The sequence below is a fragment of the Eucyclogobius newberryi genome, unplaced genomic scaffold (assembly GCF_026437365.1).
Source record: "Eucyclogobius newberryi isolate DKJ021-1_F unplaced genomic scaffold, fEucNew1.0.hap1 SCAF_4, whole genome shotgun sequence".
In the NCBI taxonomy this organism is placed as follows: domain Eukaryota; kingdom Metazoa; phylum Chordata; class Actinopteri; order Gobiiformes; family Gobiidae; genus Eucyclogobius; species Eucyclogobius newberryi.
The window spans coordinates 43,313,676-43,330,007 of NW_027316056.1; the positions used below are offsets into that span (position 1 = coordinate 43,313,676).

The 16,332-nt window shown below is 44.7% G+C and overlaps 1 protein-coding gene across 1 annotated transcript in view; it reads right to left on the reverse strand.

The window, feature by feature from the left end:
* Positions 1–16,004, reverse strand: part of LOC140377283 (echinoderm microtubule-associated protein-like 6) — a gene marked incomplete at its 5' end in the record, with an annotated part of 41,852 nt that extends 25,848 nt beyond the window's left edge. Inside the window, 8 exons of the mRNA XM_072462632.1 lie at positions 1,970–2,122; positions 2,666–2,807; positions 3,580–3,707; positions 6,561–6,672; positions 14,994–15,193; positions 15,372–15,472; positions 15,705–15,798; positions 15,890–16,004. Of these exons, the coding sequence (XP_072318733.1) occupies positions 1,970–2,122; positions 2,666–2,807; positions 3,580–3,707; positions 6,561–6,672; positions 14,994–15,193; positions 15,372–15,472; positions 15,705–15,798; positions 15,890–16,004 (1,045 nt within the window). The remainder of the gene's footprint in view (positions 1–1,969; positions 2,123–2,665; positions 2,808–3,579; positions 3,708–6,560; positions 6,673–14,993; positions 15,194–15,371; positions 15,473–15,704; positions 15,799–15,889) is intronic.
* Positions 16,005–16,332: the final 328 nt, after the last annotated feature.

Sequence of the window (16,332 nt, forward strand, 5' to 3'; positions counted from 1 at the left end):
TTTGAGGCCAGGTATTTCCCCGAATCTGAACAGACGAAAGGTGTGAGAGCGTCAGAAAGGTCTGTGAGGCCAGGTAGTTCCCCGAATCTGAACACACGAAAGGTGTGAGAGCGCCAGAAAGGTCTGTGAGGCCAGGTATTTCCCCGAATCTGAACAGATGAAAGGTGTGAGAGCGCCAGAAAGGTGTGTGAGGCCAGGTATGTCCCCGAATCTGAACATACGAAAGGTGTGAGAGCGCCAGAAAGGTCTTTGAGGCCAGGTATTTCCCCGAATCTGAACACACGAAAGGTGTGAGAGCGTCAGAAAGGTCTGTGAGGCCAGGTATTTCCCCGAATCTGAACACACGAAAGGTGTGAGAGCGCCAGAAAGGTCTGTGAGGCCAGGTATTTCCCCGAATCTGAACAGACGAAAGGTGTGAGAGCGCCAGAAAGGTTTGTGAGGCCAGGTATTTCCCCGAATCTGAACAGACGAAAGGTGTGAGAGCGCCAGAAAGGTCTTTGAGGCCAGGTATTTCCTCGAATCTGAACAGACGAAAGGTGTGAGAGCACCAGAAAGGTCTGTGACCTTTCAGACCTGAGTCTGGCCTCACAGCCAGAAGGTCCTGGGATCAACTCCTGGGCGGCTTGGGGCCTTTCTGTGTGTGCTAATCTGCTCATTTCGGTTTCATTGATCTCTCTGTTTTGTAAATCAACACTTCTGAAACGCTGAAGGGACTTTCCTGGTTGAATAAAGGCTGCACACTTGTCCCAGGCTCTGAAGCATTTGAACTGGAAATATTTCATAACCTGAAAAAAGGCAAAAACCACCACAAAAATGAACTTCGAGAAAACTGTCGGCCCGTTGGTCCTATGGGGTAAAATGCAGTGTCGTGGATCAGGACAACCAAGGCCAGCAGTGACCAATAAAATGTAAGATTACCGTGTGTCACAACTATATTTAAATTGTTCTAAAATATATCCAAACAAGCCTGTTTTCCCTTCACGTCTGCTGCTGAAGCCTCTACAGGCACTGAGCAGTACTGCAGGAAACTTGGTTCTTCTTCTCCTGCAGCTGCTCAGTCTGTGGGTGTGTTCAGAGGCCCGTTCATGCTCCGCCCTCTAACATGAGCTTTAGAACCTGAGAGGACAGCAGCTCTAACTGAGCATGTGCAGAGAAGAGAAGCTCTAACTGAGCATGTGCAGAAGAGAAGAGAAGCTCTAACTGAGCATGTGCAGAAGAGAAGCTCTAACTGAGCATGTGCAGAGGAGAAGAGAAGCTCTAACTGAGCATGTGCAGAGGAGAAGAGAAGCTCTAACTGAGCATGTGCAGAGGAGAGAAGCTCTAACTGAGCATGTGCAGAGGAGAAGAGAAGCTCTAACTGAGCATGTGCAGAGGAGAAGAGAAGCTCTAACTGAGCATGTGCAGAGGAGAAGAGAAGCTCTAACTGTGCATGTGCAGAGGAGAAGAGAAGCTCTAACTGAGCATGTGCAGAGGAGAAGAGAAGCTCTAACTGAGCATGTGCAGAGGAGAGAAGCTCTAACTGAGCATGTGCAGAGGAGAAGAGAAGCTCTAACTGAGCATGTGCAGAGGAGAAGAGAAGCTCTAACTGAGCATGTGCAGAGGAGAAGAGAAGCTCTAACTGAGCATGTGCAGAGGAGAGAAGTTCTAACTGAGCATGTGCAGAGGAGAAGTGAGACAAGTCTGTGTTTGTTGCTCAGGCTCTTCACCTTTAGAATGATCAGACGTTAGTTAGAAACACAGAGTTTATAACACGGAGCTCTAATGTGTCATGGATTGATCATTCTGAGCCTTTTTACTCCATTCAGCGTGTTTTACTGGAGTGGGAGGTTAGCTCCGCCTTTCACGTGGGAGACCAGGGTTTTAAACTCCGTTTTTTAAAGTTTTGTGCGTAAATGTTTTCTACTAAATAATGGTGAACACCCTGAGTCTGCTGCCCATCCAGAAAAGTCACCACACACTTGACTCTGACCTGGGGAGAAACGGATGTCAGAGATGGGCGCCCTCCGGTGGTGGAAACTGACCATATCCTCCAGAGAGTCTGCATTTACCACCAGGAAACTGCCATCGCTCAAACCCACAGCCAGAGCTTTACCATCGGGAGAGAAGGAGCAGCAGCGCCCCCCTGTGGACAAACAGAGAAGTGTGAGTGCAGCGGGGCCCTTTGAGATCGTGGTTTTGAGTTGCCGGGGCGGCTGTGGCGGCCATGTTCTGACTGGAGAAAACAATGTAAAAACAAGTGATAAAAACCGCAGAGTGCAGTGTTTAAAGTCACATCTAGTTATATTTTTGTGTCTAATAATGCAGAGAACTGGACTTATGAAGATGAATATTAAAAACACTGGTTTGTGTTTGTGTCACTAACACCACGTGGACACAAAGTGATGATGTTGTTGTTGTTGTTGTTGTTGTTGTTTTATGGCGGTTGGCATCCGAGTGTTGCATTACCGCCAGACTGTATTCCTTAGACTGTTGTTGCTGTTGTTATTGTTTTATGGCAGTCGACAAACTACTGTAATTAGTTTAGAAGAACACATGCTTTAGAGAAAGAGCAAGTCGGAGTTCTTTAGTAGAACACAACATGGAGCTGGTTACCATGGCGACCAGCACTGCAGACTTTATTAGAACGCGTTGACACTTCAGATGTTAGGGTTCAGCTCAGACTGACCTTTCTTGAGTTTGCGCACGGCGATCATCCTGTGATTGGGCGACAGTTCCCAGATCCGGAGTGTTTTGTCATCGCTGACGGTGGCACAGATTGGCAGCAGAGGATGAGGAGCCAAACCCCAAACCTCACCCTCCATGTGGCCCTGAGGAACCAGGCAGGGTTTAGAGAAGAACATGAAGACGAGGACTAGACCTGACCTCAGAGGAAGTGTTTCTTTCAGTTTGAAGTTCATGTTTTTACAACGTGACACATTTAGAAAAGAGTTTCCAGAGATTAAGTGGTTTCAACATTATTCGTTATCTGGACATTTACTGGACATGTCACACATTATGACAAACATCTGTGCACAAAACCTTTCGGCTGAGCAGACCTGCACCAGTAGAAAACCTTTCGGCTGAACAGACCTGCACCAGTAGAAAACCTTTCGGCTGCACAGACCTGCACCAGTAGAAAACCTTTCGGCTGCACAGACCTGCACCAGTAGAAAACCTTTCGGCTGCACAGACCTGCACCAGTAGAAAACCTTTCGGCTGCACAGACCTGCACCAGTAGAAAACCTTTCGGCTGCACAGACCTGCACCAGTAGAAAACCTTTCGGCTGCACAGACCTGCACCAGTAGAAAACCTTTCGGCTGCACAGACCTGCACCAGTAGAAAACCTTTCGGCTGCACAGACCTGCACCAGTAGAAAACCTTTCGGCTGCACAGACCTGCACCAGTAGAAAACCTTTCGGCTGCACAGACCTGCACCAGTAGAAAACCTTTCGGCTGCACAGACCTGCACCAGTAGAAAACCTTTCGGCTGCACAGACCTGCACCAGTAGAAAACCTTTCGGCTGCACAGACCTGCACCAGTAGAAAACCTTTCGGCTGCACAGACCTGCACCAGTAGAAAACCTTTCGGCTGCACAGACCTGCACCAGTAGAGTGATGGATCCCGTTTTCTCGATCTCTAAAATCTCTCCATTTTTTGTTCCGACAAAAATGAGTCCAAGTCCCAAAGTCAAAGCTCGAATGGACGGATTGTCCTCCAACAGAAGACCTGAGGAGACAAGTCAGAAGAACAGGTCTGAACCAGGTCTAAACCAGGTCTAAACCAGGTCTAAACCAGGTCTGAACCAGAACTAAACCAGGTCTAAACCAGGTATAAACCAGGTCTAAACCAGGTCTAAACCAGGTCTGAACCAGGTCTAAACCAGGTCTAAACCAGGTCTAAACCAGGTCTAAACCAGGTCTAAACCAGGACTAAACCAGGTCTAAACCAGGACTAAACCAGGTCTAAACCAGGTCTAAACCAGGACTAAACCAGGTCTAAACCAGGACTAAACCAGGTCTAAACCAGGTCTAAACCAGGACTAAACCAGGTCTAAACCAGAACTAAACCAGGTCTGAACCAGGTCTAAACCAGGTCTAAACCAGGTCTGAACCAGGTCTAAACCAGGTCTGAACCAGGTCTGAACCAGGTCTAAACCAGGTCTAAACCAGGTCTAAACCAGGTCTGAACCAGGTCTAAACCAGGTCTGAACCAGGTCTGAACCAGGTCTAAACCAGGTCTAAACCAGGTCTGAACCAGGACTAAACCAGGACTAAACCAGGTCTGAACCAGAAGTAAACCAGGTCTAAACCAGGTCTAAACCAGGTCTAAACCAGGTCTAAACCAGGTCTGAACCAGAACTAAACCAGGTCTAAACCAGGTCTAAACCAGGTCTAAACCAGGTCTAAACCAGGTCTAAACCAGGTCTAAACCAGGTCTGAACCAGAAGTAAACCAGGTCTAAACCAGGTCTAAACCAGGTCTAAACCAGGACTAAACCAGGTCTAAACCAGGTCTAAACCAGGTCTAAACCAGGACTGAACCAGGTCTAAACCAGGACTAAACCAGGTCTAAACCAGGACTAAACCAGGACTAAACCAGGTCTAAACCAGGTCTAAACCAGGACTAAACCAGGTCTAAACCAGGACTAAACCAGGACTAAACCAGGTCTAAACCAGAACTAAACCAGGTCTGAACCAGGTCTAAACCAGGTCTAAACCAGGTCTGAACCAGGTCTAAACCAGGTCTGAACCAGGTCTGAACCAGGTCTAAACCAGGTCTAAACCAGGTCTAAACCAGGTCTAAACCAGGTCTGAACCAGGTCTAAACCAGGTCTAAACCAGGTCTAAACCAGGACTAAACCAGGTCTAAACCAGGTCTAAACCAGGTCTAAACCAGGTCTGAACCAGGTCTAAACCAGGTCTAAACCAGGTCTGAACCAGGACTAAACCAGGTCTAAACCAGGTCTAAACCAGGTCTAAACCAGGTCTAAACCAGGTCTAAACCAGGACTAAACCAGGACTAAACCAGGACTAAACCAGGTCTAAACCAGAACTAAACCAGGTCTGAACCAGGTCTAAACCAGGTCTAAACCAGGTCTGAACCAGGTCTAAACCAGGTCTAAACCAGGTCTAAACCAGGTCTAAACCAGGTCTAAACCAGGACTAAACCAGGTCTAAACCAGAACTAAACCAGGTCTGAACCAGGTCTAAACCAGGTCTAAACCAGGTCTGAACCAGGTCTAAAGCAGGTCTAAAGCAGGTCTAAACCAGGTCTGAACCAGGACTAAACCAGGTCTAAACCAGGTCTAAACCAGGTCTAAACCAGGTCTAAAGCAGGTCTAAACCAGGACTAAACCAGGACTAAACCAGGTCTAAACCAGGTCTAAACCAGGACTAAACCAGGACTAAACCAGGTCTAAACCAGGTCTAAACCAGGTCTAAACCAGGTCTAAACCAGGTCTAAACCAGGTCTAAACCAGGTCTGAACCAGGTCTAAACCAGGTCTAAACCAGGACTAAACCAGGTCTAAACCAGGTCTAAACCAGGTCTAAACCAGGTCTAAACCAGGTCTAAACCAGGACTAAACCAGGTCTAAACCAGGACTAAACCAGGACTAAACCAGGTCTAAACCAGGTCTAAACCAGGACTAAACCAGGTCTAAACCAGGACTAAACCAGGTCTAAACCAGGTCTAAACCAGGACTAAACCAGGTCTAAACCAGGTCTAAACCAGGTCTAAACCAGGACTGAACCAGGTCTAAACCAGGACTAAACCAGGTCTAAACCAGGACTAAACCAGGTCTAAACCAGGACTAAACCAGGACTAAACCAGGTCTAAACCAGGTCTAAACCAGGACTAAACCAGGTCTAAACCAGGACTAAACCAGGTCTAAACCAGGTCTAAACCAGGACTAAACCAGGTCTAAACCAGAACTAAACCAGGTCTGAACCAGGTCTAAACCAGGTCTAAACCAGGTCTGAACCAGGTCTAAACCAGGTCTGAACCAGGTCTGAACCAGGTCTAAACCAGGTCTAAACCAGGTCTAAACCAGGTCTAAACCAGGTCTGAACCAGGTCTAAACCAGGTCTAAACCAGGTCTAAACCAGGACTAAACCAGGTCTAAACCAGGTCTAAACCAGGTCTAAACCAGGTCTGAACCAGGTCTAAACCAGGTCTAAACCAGGTCTGAACCAGGACTAAACCAGGTCTAAACCAGGTCTAAACCAGGTCTAAACCAGGTCTAAACCAGGTCTAAACCAGGACTAAACCAGGTCTAAACCAGGTCTAAACCAGGTCTGAACCAGGTCTAAACCAGGTCTAAACCAGGTCTAAACCAGGTCTAAACCAGGACTAAACCAGGTCTAAACCAGAACTAAACCAGGTCTGAACCAGGTCTAAACCAGGTCTAAACCAGGTCTGAACCAGGTCTAAAGCAGGTCTAAACCAGGTCTAAACCAGGTCTGAACCAGGACTAAACCAGGTCTAAACCAGGTCTAAACCAGGTCTAAACCAGGTCTAAAGCAGGTCTAAACCAGGACTAAACCAGGACTAAACCAGGTCTAAACCAGGACTAAACTGACCTTTAGAAGCGGGAGACAGAGTTGATCTCTTGATGGCGAAGCTTTTGAGGCAGCGCTCGAACTTTTCGTCCCAAAGTTCCACGATTCCATCTTTTCCTCCGCTCACGAAGCCCTGCCGATAGATCAGCTGAAAGGTCAGTATCAGACACCAGCTGAAAGGTTGTTTGCTTTTGTTTCCTCACACTTTCAGACACCTGTTTTAACATGTAACAAGCAATAAAAACAGAGAAATAATGTAATAAGACATTAAGGTCCAAAGTCCAAAATCAGTCAAATTTGTCCATTGTCAAAGTCCAAATGTGATTCATGTGGACGCTGGACCAGACCTGGTGAGCCGAGTCTAAAGTGCTAAAGAGGATCTAGTTTTGAGGCGTGAAAGTGAAGAAGAGTTTTTATATCAAATAAGGCATAAATAAAAACAGTTGGTCAGTAACAGTGAAACGAACAGTTATTGATTTAAATTATAGTTAAAGTGACAAGTGTTTTTAAAGTGTTATAAAGTGTTCATGAGCCGTGCAATGGCCCCGCCTCTGTGTGTGGAGGCCCCGCCTCTGTGTGTGGAGGCCCCGCCTCTGTGTGGGGAGGCCCCGCCTCTGTTTGGGGAGGCCCCGCCTCTGTGTGGGGAGGACCCGCCTCTGTGTGTGGAGGCCCCGCCTCTGTGTGTGGAGGCCCCGCCTCTGTGTGTGGGGAGGCCCCGCCTCTGTGTGGAGAGGCCCCGCCTCTTTGTCGAGGCCCCACCTCTGTGTGTGGGGAGGCCCCGCCTCCGTGTGGGGAGGCCCCGCCTCTGTGTGGGGAGGAGCCGCCTCTGTGTGTGGAGGCCCCGCCTCTGTGTGTGGGGAGGCCCCGCCTCTGTGGGGAGGCCCCGCCTCTGTGTGGGGAGGACCCGCCTCTGTGTGGAGGCCCCGCCTCTGTGTGGAGAGGCCCCGCCTCTTTGTCGAGGCCCCACCTCTGTGTGTGGGGAGGCCCCGCCTCCGTGTGGGGAGGCCCCGCCTCTGTGTGGGGAGGAGCCGCCTCTGTGTGTGGAGGCCCCGCCTCTGTGTGTGGGGAGGCCCCGCCTCTGTGTGGGGAGGACCCGCCTCTGTGTGTGGGGAGGCCCCACCTCTGTGTGTGGAGGCCCCGCCTCTGTGTGTGGGGAGGCCCCGCCTCTGTGTGGAGAGGCCCCGCCTCTTTGTGGAGGCCCCACCTCTTTGTGGAGGCTCCACCTCTTTGTGGAGGCCCCGCCTCTGTGTGTGGGGAGGCCCTGCCTCTGTTTGGGGAGGACCCGCCTCTGTGTGTGGAGGCCCCGCCTCTGTGTGGGGAGGCCCCGCCTCTGTTTGGGGAGGCCCCGCCTCTGTGTGGGGAGGACCCGCCTCTGTGTGTGGAGGCCCCGCCTCTGTGTGTGGAGGCCCCGCCTCTGTGTGTGGGGAGGCCCCGCCTCTGTGTGGAGAGGCCCCGCCTCTTTGTCGAGGCCCCGCCTCTGTGTGGGGAGGCCCCGCCTCTGTTTGGTGTGGCCCCGCCTCTGTGTGGAGAGGCCCCGCCTCTGTGTGGTGTGGCCCCGCCTCTGTGTGGAGGCCCCGCCTCTGTGTGGAGAGGCCCCGCCTCTGTGTGGTGTGGCCCCGCCTCTGTGTGGGGAGGACCCGCCTCTGTGTGTGGGGAGGACCCGCCTCTGTTTGTGGAGAGGCCCCGCCTCTGTGTGGTGTGGCCCCGCCTCTGTGTGGAGAGGCCCCGCCTCTGTGTGGGGAGGACCCGCCTCTGTGTGTGGGGAGGACCCGCCTCTGTTTGTGGAGAGGCCCCGCCTCTGTGTGGTGTGGCCCCGCCTCTGTGTGGATCCGGCTTCTCACCGACTACAAGCCCAGAGCCCCCCCTTCCTCAGACGACAGAAAACTGGCCACTGTGGCCACCTCTGCCAACCCAAACGAGCTTCTTGAGGAGCTGATGGTGGCTCCTCATCATGAAGCTCCAGCAGGAGGAGGTGAAGGACCAGGTTCAAATGACGTCATGACTACAGACCTGTGCACACTAGTCAGACCTGTGCACACTGGTCAGACCTGTGCACACTAGTCAGACCTGTGCACACTGGTCAGACCTGTGCACACTGGTCAGACCTGTGCACACTGGTCAGACCTGTTCACACTGGTCAGACCTCTGCACACTGGTCAGACCTGTGCACACTGGTCAGACCTGTTCACACTGGTCAGACCTCTGCACACTGGTCAGACCTCTGCACACTGGTCAGACCTGTGCACACTGGTCAGACCTGATGCGCACTGGTCAGACCTGTGCACACTGGTCAGACCTGTGCACACTGGTCAGACCTGTGCACACTGGTCAGACCTGTGCACACTGGTCAGATCCACATGTTTTGCTTGTTAAAAGAGGATTGCTCCTGGAAATGCTGGTCAATCTGGCTCTTTCCTAAGCCCCGCCCACCGTTTAAAAGCTTGGCTCATTGGCTGGAATAATATGTCAATCAAAATGTTCCACGTCAATTTTTAGATTCAGTGCAATATTTTTGCGCAACAGGAGAAACAAGACTTAGGTCAAAGGTCAAAGGTCTCATTCTTCACAAATACAACTGTTGTAGAAACAGCGCCACCAGGAGGTGAACCACTGTCACATGACCTGGGACTGATACAGTATTTACCCCTGAACTTTACTACTATGAACTCCTGCCATGGACACAAGACATGGATACTTTAGAGTGTCCTTTAGAATGTACTTTACAATGTACTTTACAATGTACTTTAGACTGTACTTTAGAATGTACTTCACAATGTACTTTAGAATGTACTTTAGACTGTACTTTAGAGTGTACTTTAGAATGTACTTTAGAGTGTACTTTAGAATGTACTTTACAATGTACTTTACAATGTACTTTAGACTGTACTTTAGAATGTACTTCACAATGTACTTTAGAATGTACTTTAGACTGTACTTTAGAGTGTACTTTAGAATGTACTTTAGAGTGTAGTTTAGAGTGTACTTTAGAATGTACTTTAGAATGTACTTTAAAATGTACTTTAGAATGTACTTTACAATGTACTTTAGAGTGTACTTTAGAATGTACTTTACAATGTACTTTACAATGTACTTTAGAATGTATTTTAGACTGTACTTTAGAATGTACTTTAGAGTGTACTTTAGAATGTACTTTAGAATGTACTTTACAATGTACTTTACAATGTACTTTACAATGTACTTTAGAATGTACTTTAGAGTGTACTTTACAATGTACTTTACAATGTACTTTACAATGTACTTTAGACTGTACTTTAGAATGTACTTCACAATGTACTTTAGAATGTACTTTAGACTGTACTTTAGAGTGTACTTTAGAATGTACTTTAGAGTGTAGTTTAGAGTGTACTTTAGAATGTACTTTAGAATGTACTTTAAAATGTACTTTAGAATGTACTTTACAATGTACTTTAGAGTGTACTTTAGAATGTACTTTACAATGTTCTTTACAATGTACTTTAGAATGTATTTTAGACTGTACTTTAGAATGTACTTTAGAGTGTACTTTAGAATGTACTTTAGAATGTACTTTACAATGTACTTTACAATGTACTTTACAATGTACTTTACAATGTACTTTAGAGTGTACTTTACAATGTACTTTACAATGTACTTTAGAATGTACTTTAGACTGTACTTTAGACTGTACTTTAGAATGTACTTTAGACTGTACTTTAGACTGTACTTTAGAATGTACTTTAGACTGTACTTTAGAGTGTACTTTAGAATGTACTTTACAATGTACTTTACAATGTACTTTACAATGTACTTTACAATGTACTTTAGACTGTACTTTAGACTGTACTTTAGAATGTACTTTAGAATGTACTTTAGACTGTACTTTAGAGTGTACTTTAGAATGTACTTTAGAATGTACTTTAGAATGTACTTTACAATGTACTTTAGAATGTACTTTAGAGTGTACTTTAGAATGTACTTTACAATGTACTTTAGAATGTACTTTAGAATGTACTTTAGAATGTACTCTACAATGTACTTTAGACTGTACTTTAGAATGTACTTCACAATGTACTTTAGAATGTACTTTAGACTGTACTTTAGAGTGTACTTTAGAATGTACTTTAGAATGTACTTTATAATGTACTTTACAATGTACTTTAGACTGTACTTTAGACTGTACTTCAGAATGTACTTTAGAATGTACTTTAGACTGTACTTTAGAGTGTACTTTAGAATGTACTTTAGAATGTACTTTAGAATGTACTTTACAATGTACTTTAGACTGTACTTTAGAATGTACTTCACAATGTACTTTAGAATGTACTTTAGACTGTACTTTAGAGTGTACTTTAGAATGTACTTTAGAGTGTACTTTAGAATGTACTTTACAATGTACTTTACAATGTACTTTACAATGTACTTTAGACTGTACTTTAGAATGTACTTCACAATGTACTTTAGAATGTACTTTAGACTGTACTTTAGAGTGTACTTTAGAATGTACTTTAGAGTGTACTTTAGAATGTACTTTACAATGTACTTTACAATGTACTTTAGACTGTACTTTAGAATGTACTTCACAATGTACTTTAGAATGTACTTTAGACTGTACTTTAGAGTGTACTTTAGAATGTACTTTAGAGTGTAGTTTAGAGTGTACTTTAGAATGTACTTTAGAATGTACTTTAAAATGTACTTTAGAATGTACTTTACAATGTACTTTAGAGTGTACTTTAGAATGTACTTTACAATGTACTTTACAATGTACTTTAGAATGTATTTTAGACTGTACTTTAGAATGTACTTTAGAGTGTACTTTAGAATGTACTTTAGAATGTACTTTACAATGTACTTTACAATGTACTTTACAATGTACTTTAGAATGTACTTTAGAGTGTACTTTACAATGTACTTTACAATGTACTTTACAATGTACTTTAGACTGTACTTTAGAATGTACTTCACAATGTACTTTAGAATGTACTTTAGACTGTACTTTAGAGTGTACTTTAGAATGTACTTTAGAGTGTAGTTTAGAGTGTACTTTAGAATGTACTTTAGAATGTACTTTAAAATGTACTTTAGAATGTACTTTACAATGTACTTTAGAGTGTACTTTAGAATGTACTTTACAATGTACTTTACAATGTACTTTAGAATGTATTTTAGACTGTACTTTAGAATGTACTTTAGAGTGTACTTTAGAATGTACTTTAGAATGTACTTTACAATGTACTTTACAATGTACTTTACAATGTACTTTAGAGTGTACTTTACAATGTACTTTACAATGTACTTTAGAATGTACTTTAGACTGTACTTTAGACTGTACTTTAGAATGTACTTTAGACTGTACTTTAGACTGTACTTTAGAATGTACTTTAGACTGTACTTTAGAGTGTACTTTAGAATGTACTTTACAATGTACTTTACAATGTACTTTACAATGTACTTTACAATGTACTTTAGACTGTACTTTAGACTGTACTTTAGAATGTACTTTAGAATGTACTTTAGACTGTACTTTAGAGTGTACTTTAGAATGTACTTTAGAATGTACTTTAGAATGTACTTTACAATGTACTTTAGAATGTACTTTAGAGTGTACTTTAGAATGTACTTTACAATGTACTTTAGAATGTACTTTAGAATGTACTTTAGAATGTACTCTACAATGTACTTTAGACTGTACTTTAGAATGTACTTCACAATGTACTTTAGAATGTACTTTAGACTGTACTTTAGAGTGTACTTTAGAATGTACTTTAGAATGTACTTTATAATGTACTTTACAATGTACTTTAGACTGTACTTTAGACTGTACTTCAGAATGTACTTTAGAATGTACTTTAGACTGTACTTTAGAGTGTACTTTAGAATGTACTTTAGAATGTACTTTAGAATGTACTTTACAATGTACTTTAGACTGTACTTCAGAATGTACTTTAGAATGTACTTTACAATGTACTTTACAATGTACTTTAGACTGTACTTTAGAATGTACTTCACAATGTACTTTAGAATGTACTTTAGACTGTACTTTAGAGTGTACTTTAGAATGTACTTTAGAATGTACTTTAGAATGTACTTTACAATGTACTTTAGACTGTACTTTAGACTGTACTTCAGAATGTACTTTAGAATGTACTTTAGACTGTACTTTAGAGTGTACTTTAGAATGTACTTTAGAATGTACTTTAGAATGTACTTTACAATGTACTTTAGAATGTACTTTAGAGTGTACTTTAGAATGTACTTTAGAATGTACTTTACAATGTACTTTAGACTGTACTTCAGAATGTACTTTAGAATGTACTTTACAATGTACTTTACAATGTACTTTAGACTGTACTTTAGAATGTACTTTAGAATGTACTTTACAATATACTTTAGAATGTACTTTAGACTGTACTTTAGACTGTACTTTAGAATGTACTTTAGAATGTACTTTAGAATGTACTTTACAATGTACTTTACAATGTACTTTAGACTGTACTTTAGACTGTACTTTAGAATGTACTTTAGAATGTACTTTAGAATGTACTTTACAATGTACTTTAGAATGTACTTTAGAATGTACTTTACAATATACTTTAGAATGTACTTTAGACTGTACTTTAGACTGTACTTTAGAATGTACTTTAGAATGTACTTTAGAATGTACTTTAGAATGTACTTTAGAGTGTACTTTAGAATGTACTTTAGAATGTACTTTAGAATGTACTTTACAATGTACTTTAGAATGTACTTTAGAATGTACTTTACAATGTACTTTAGACTGTAATTTAGAATGTACTTTACAATGTACTTTAGAATGTACTTTACAATGTACTTTAGACTGTACTTTAGAATGTACTTCACAATGTACTTTAGAATGTACTTTAGAGTGTACTTTAGAATGTACTTTAGAATGTACTTTAGAATGTACTTTAGAATGTACTTTACAATGTACTTTAGAATGTACTTTAGAGTGTACTTTAGAATGTACTTTAGAATGTACTTTAGAATGTACTTTACAATGTACTTTAGAATATACTTTAGAATGTACTTTAGACTGCACTTTAGAATGTACTTTACAATGTACTTTAGAATGTACTTTAGAATGTACTTTACAATGTACTTTAGAATATACTTTAGAATGTACTTTAGACTGTACTTTAGAATGTACTTTACAATGTACTTTAGAATGTACTTTAGAGTGTACTTTAGAAGGTACTTTAGAATGTACTTTAGAATGTACTTTACAATGTACTTTAGAGTGTACTTTAGAAGGTACTTTAGAATGTACTTTACAATGTACTTTACAATGTACTTTAGAAGGTACTTTAGAATGTACTTTAGAATGTACTTTACAATGTACTTTAGAATGTACTTTAAAATGTACTTTAGAATGTACTTTTGGAATGGTCCAGACCTGGTCCAGTCCTGGTCCAGACCTGGTCCAGACCTGGTCCAGTCCTGATCCAGTCCTGGTCCAGACCTGGTCCAGTCCTGGTCCAGTCCTGGTCCAGTCCTGGTCCAGTCCTGGTCCAGACCTGGTCCAGACCTGGTCCAGTCCTGGTCCAGTCCAGGTCCAGGTCCAGGTCCAGGTCCAGGTCCAGTCCTGGTCCAGACCTGGTCCAGACCTGGTCCAGACCTGGTCCAGTCCTGGTCCAGACCTGGTCCAGTCCTGGTCCAGTCCTGGTCCAGTCTAGGTCCAGTCCTGGTCCAGTCCTGGTCCAGACCTGGTCCAGTCCTGGTCCAGTCCTGGTCCAGTCCTGGTCCAGTCCTGGTCCAGTCCAGGTCCAGGTCCAGGTCCAGTCCTGGTCCAGTCCTGGTCCAGACCTGGTCCAGACCTGGTCCAGTCCTGGTCCAGTCCTGGTCCAGACCTGGTCCAGACCTGGTCCAGTCTAGGTCCAGTCCTGGTCCAGTCCTGGTCCAGTCCTGGTCCAGACCTGGTCCAGACCTGGTCCAGTCCTGGTCCAGTCTAGGTCCAGTCCTGGTCCAGTCCTGGTCCAGTCCTGGTCCAGTCCAGGTCCAGGTCCAGGTCCAGTCCTGGTCCAGTCCTGGTCCAGTCCTGGTCCAGACCTGGTCCAGACCTGGTCCAGACCTGGTCCAGTCCTGGTCCAGTCCTGGTCCAGTCCTGGTCCAGACCTGGTCCAGACCTGGTCCAGACCTGGTCCAGTCTAGGTCCAGTCCTGGTCCAGTCCTGGTCCAGTCCTGGTCCAGACCTGGTCCAGACCTGGTCCAGACCTGGTCCAGTCTAGGTCCAGTCCTGGTCCAGTCCTGGTCCAGTCCTGGTCCAGTCCAGGTCCAGGTCCAGGTCCAGTCCTGGTCCAGTCCTGGTCCAGTCCTGGTCCAGACCTGGTCCAGACCTGGTCCAGTCCTGGTCCAGTCCTGGTCCAGTCCTGGTCCAGACCTGGTCCAGACCTGGTCCAGACCTGGTCCAGGTCTGGTCCAGTCCTGGTCCAATCCTGGTCCAGTCCTGGTCCAGACCTGGTCTAAGGCGCAGATGCTGAAGACCGGTCCATCGTGGGTCTTGATGGTCTTGATGAGTCTGGTGTCTCTCCACAGAAACACGTCTCCAGAGCTGGACCCGGAGAAGACCAGGTCCTCGGCCGCTCCGTAGACCAGAGCCATCAAGGTCTCAGTCCTGCGAGAACCCCAGATGCCACGCCTGAACGTTAGACCGCCACCTGCAGGAGAAACAGGGTCTAAACCAGGTCTGAACCAGGACTAAACCAGGTCTAAACCAGGTCTAAACCAGGTCTGAAACAGGTCTGAAACAGGGTCTAAACCGGGTCTAAACCGGGTCTAAACCGGGTCTAAACCGGGTCTAAACCAGGACTAAACCAGGACTAAACCAGGACTTACCAGAGTGCTGCCAGAACTTGATGTGCTTGATTCCGGCTGAGACCAGTTTGTCGGTTCTGAACGGGTTGGACTTCACCACCAGGACTTTGTCTTTGTGACCCCTAAAACACAGGACCAGAGTTGGACTAAACCAGGTCTAAACCAGGTCTAAACTGGGTCTAAACTGGGTCTAAACCAGGACTAAACCAGGTCTAAACCAGGACTAAACCGGGTCCAAACCAGGACTAAACCGGGTCCAAACCAGGACTAAACCGGGTCCAAACCGGGACTAGACCGGGTCTAAACCAGGTCTAAACCAGGACTAGACCGGGTCTAAACCGGGACTAGACTCACCGGGCTTTGGCGACTCGTTCTCCTCTTTTCCAGTCCCAGATGACGATGGAGTGAGAGTCGTCGAGTCCCACAGACACCAGGCTTTTCCCGTCAACTGTGGAGACAACAGACCATTCAGCTGTCCAGTCTGACCTCTGACCTCTGACCTTCAGACTTTAGCGTAAATGTGACTGAAGGTGACTCACTGCTGAAGTCCAGCGCGCAGACACCGGTCGAGTGGTGACCCCGGAGCAGAGACACACACTTCAGAGTCTGGACGTCCCAAACGTGGATCTCTGCGTCACGTCCAACCTGAAGACCAGGACGAGGAACAGTGTTAGAACAGAGTTAGAACAGTGTTAGAACAGTGTTAGAACAGTGTTAGAACAGTGTTAGAACAGTGTTAGAACAGTGTTAGAACAGAGTTAGAACAGAGTTAGAACAGTGTTAGAACAGTGTTAGAACAGTGTTAGAACAGAGTTAGAACAGAGTTAGAACAGTGTTAGAACAGTGTTAAAACAGTGTTAGAACAGAGTTAGAACAGAGTTAGAACAGAGTTAGAACAGAGTTAGAACAGTGTTAGAACAGTGTTAGAACAGTGTTAGAACAGTGTTAGAACAGTGTTAGAACAGTGTTAGAACAGAGTTAG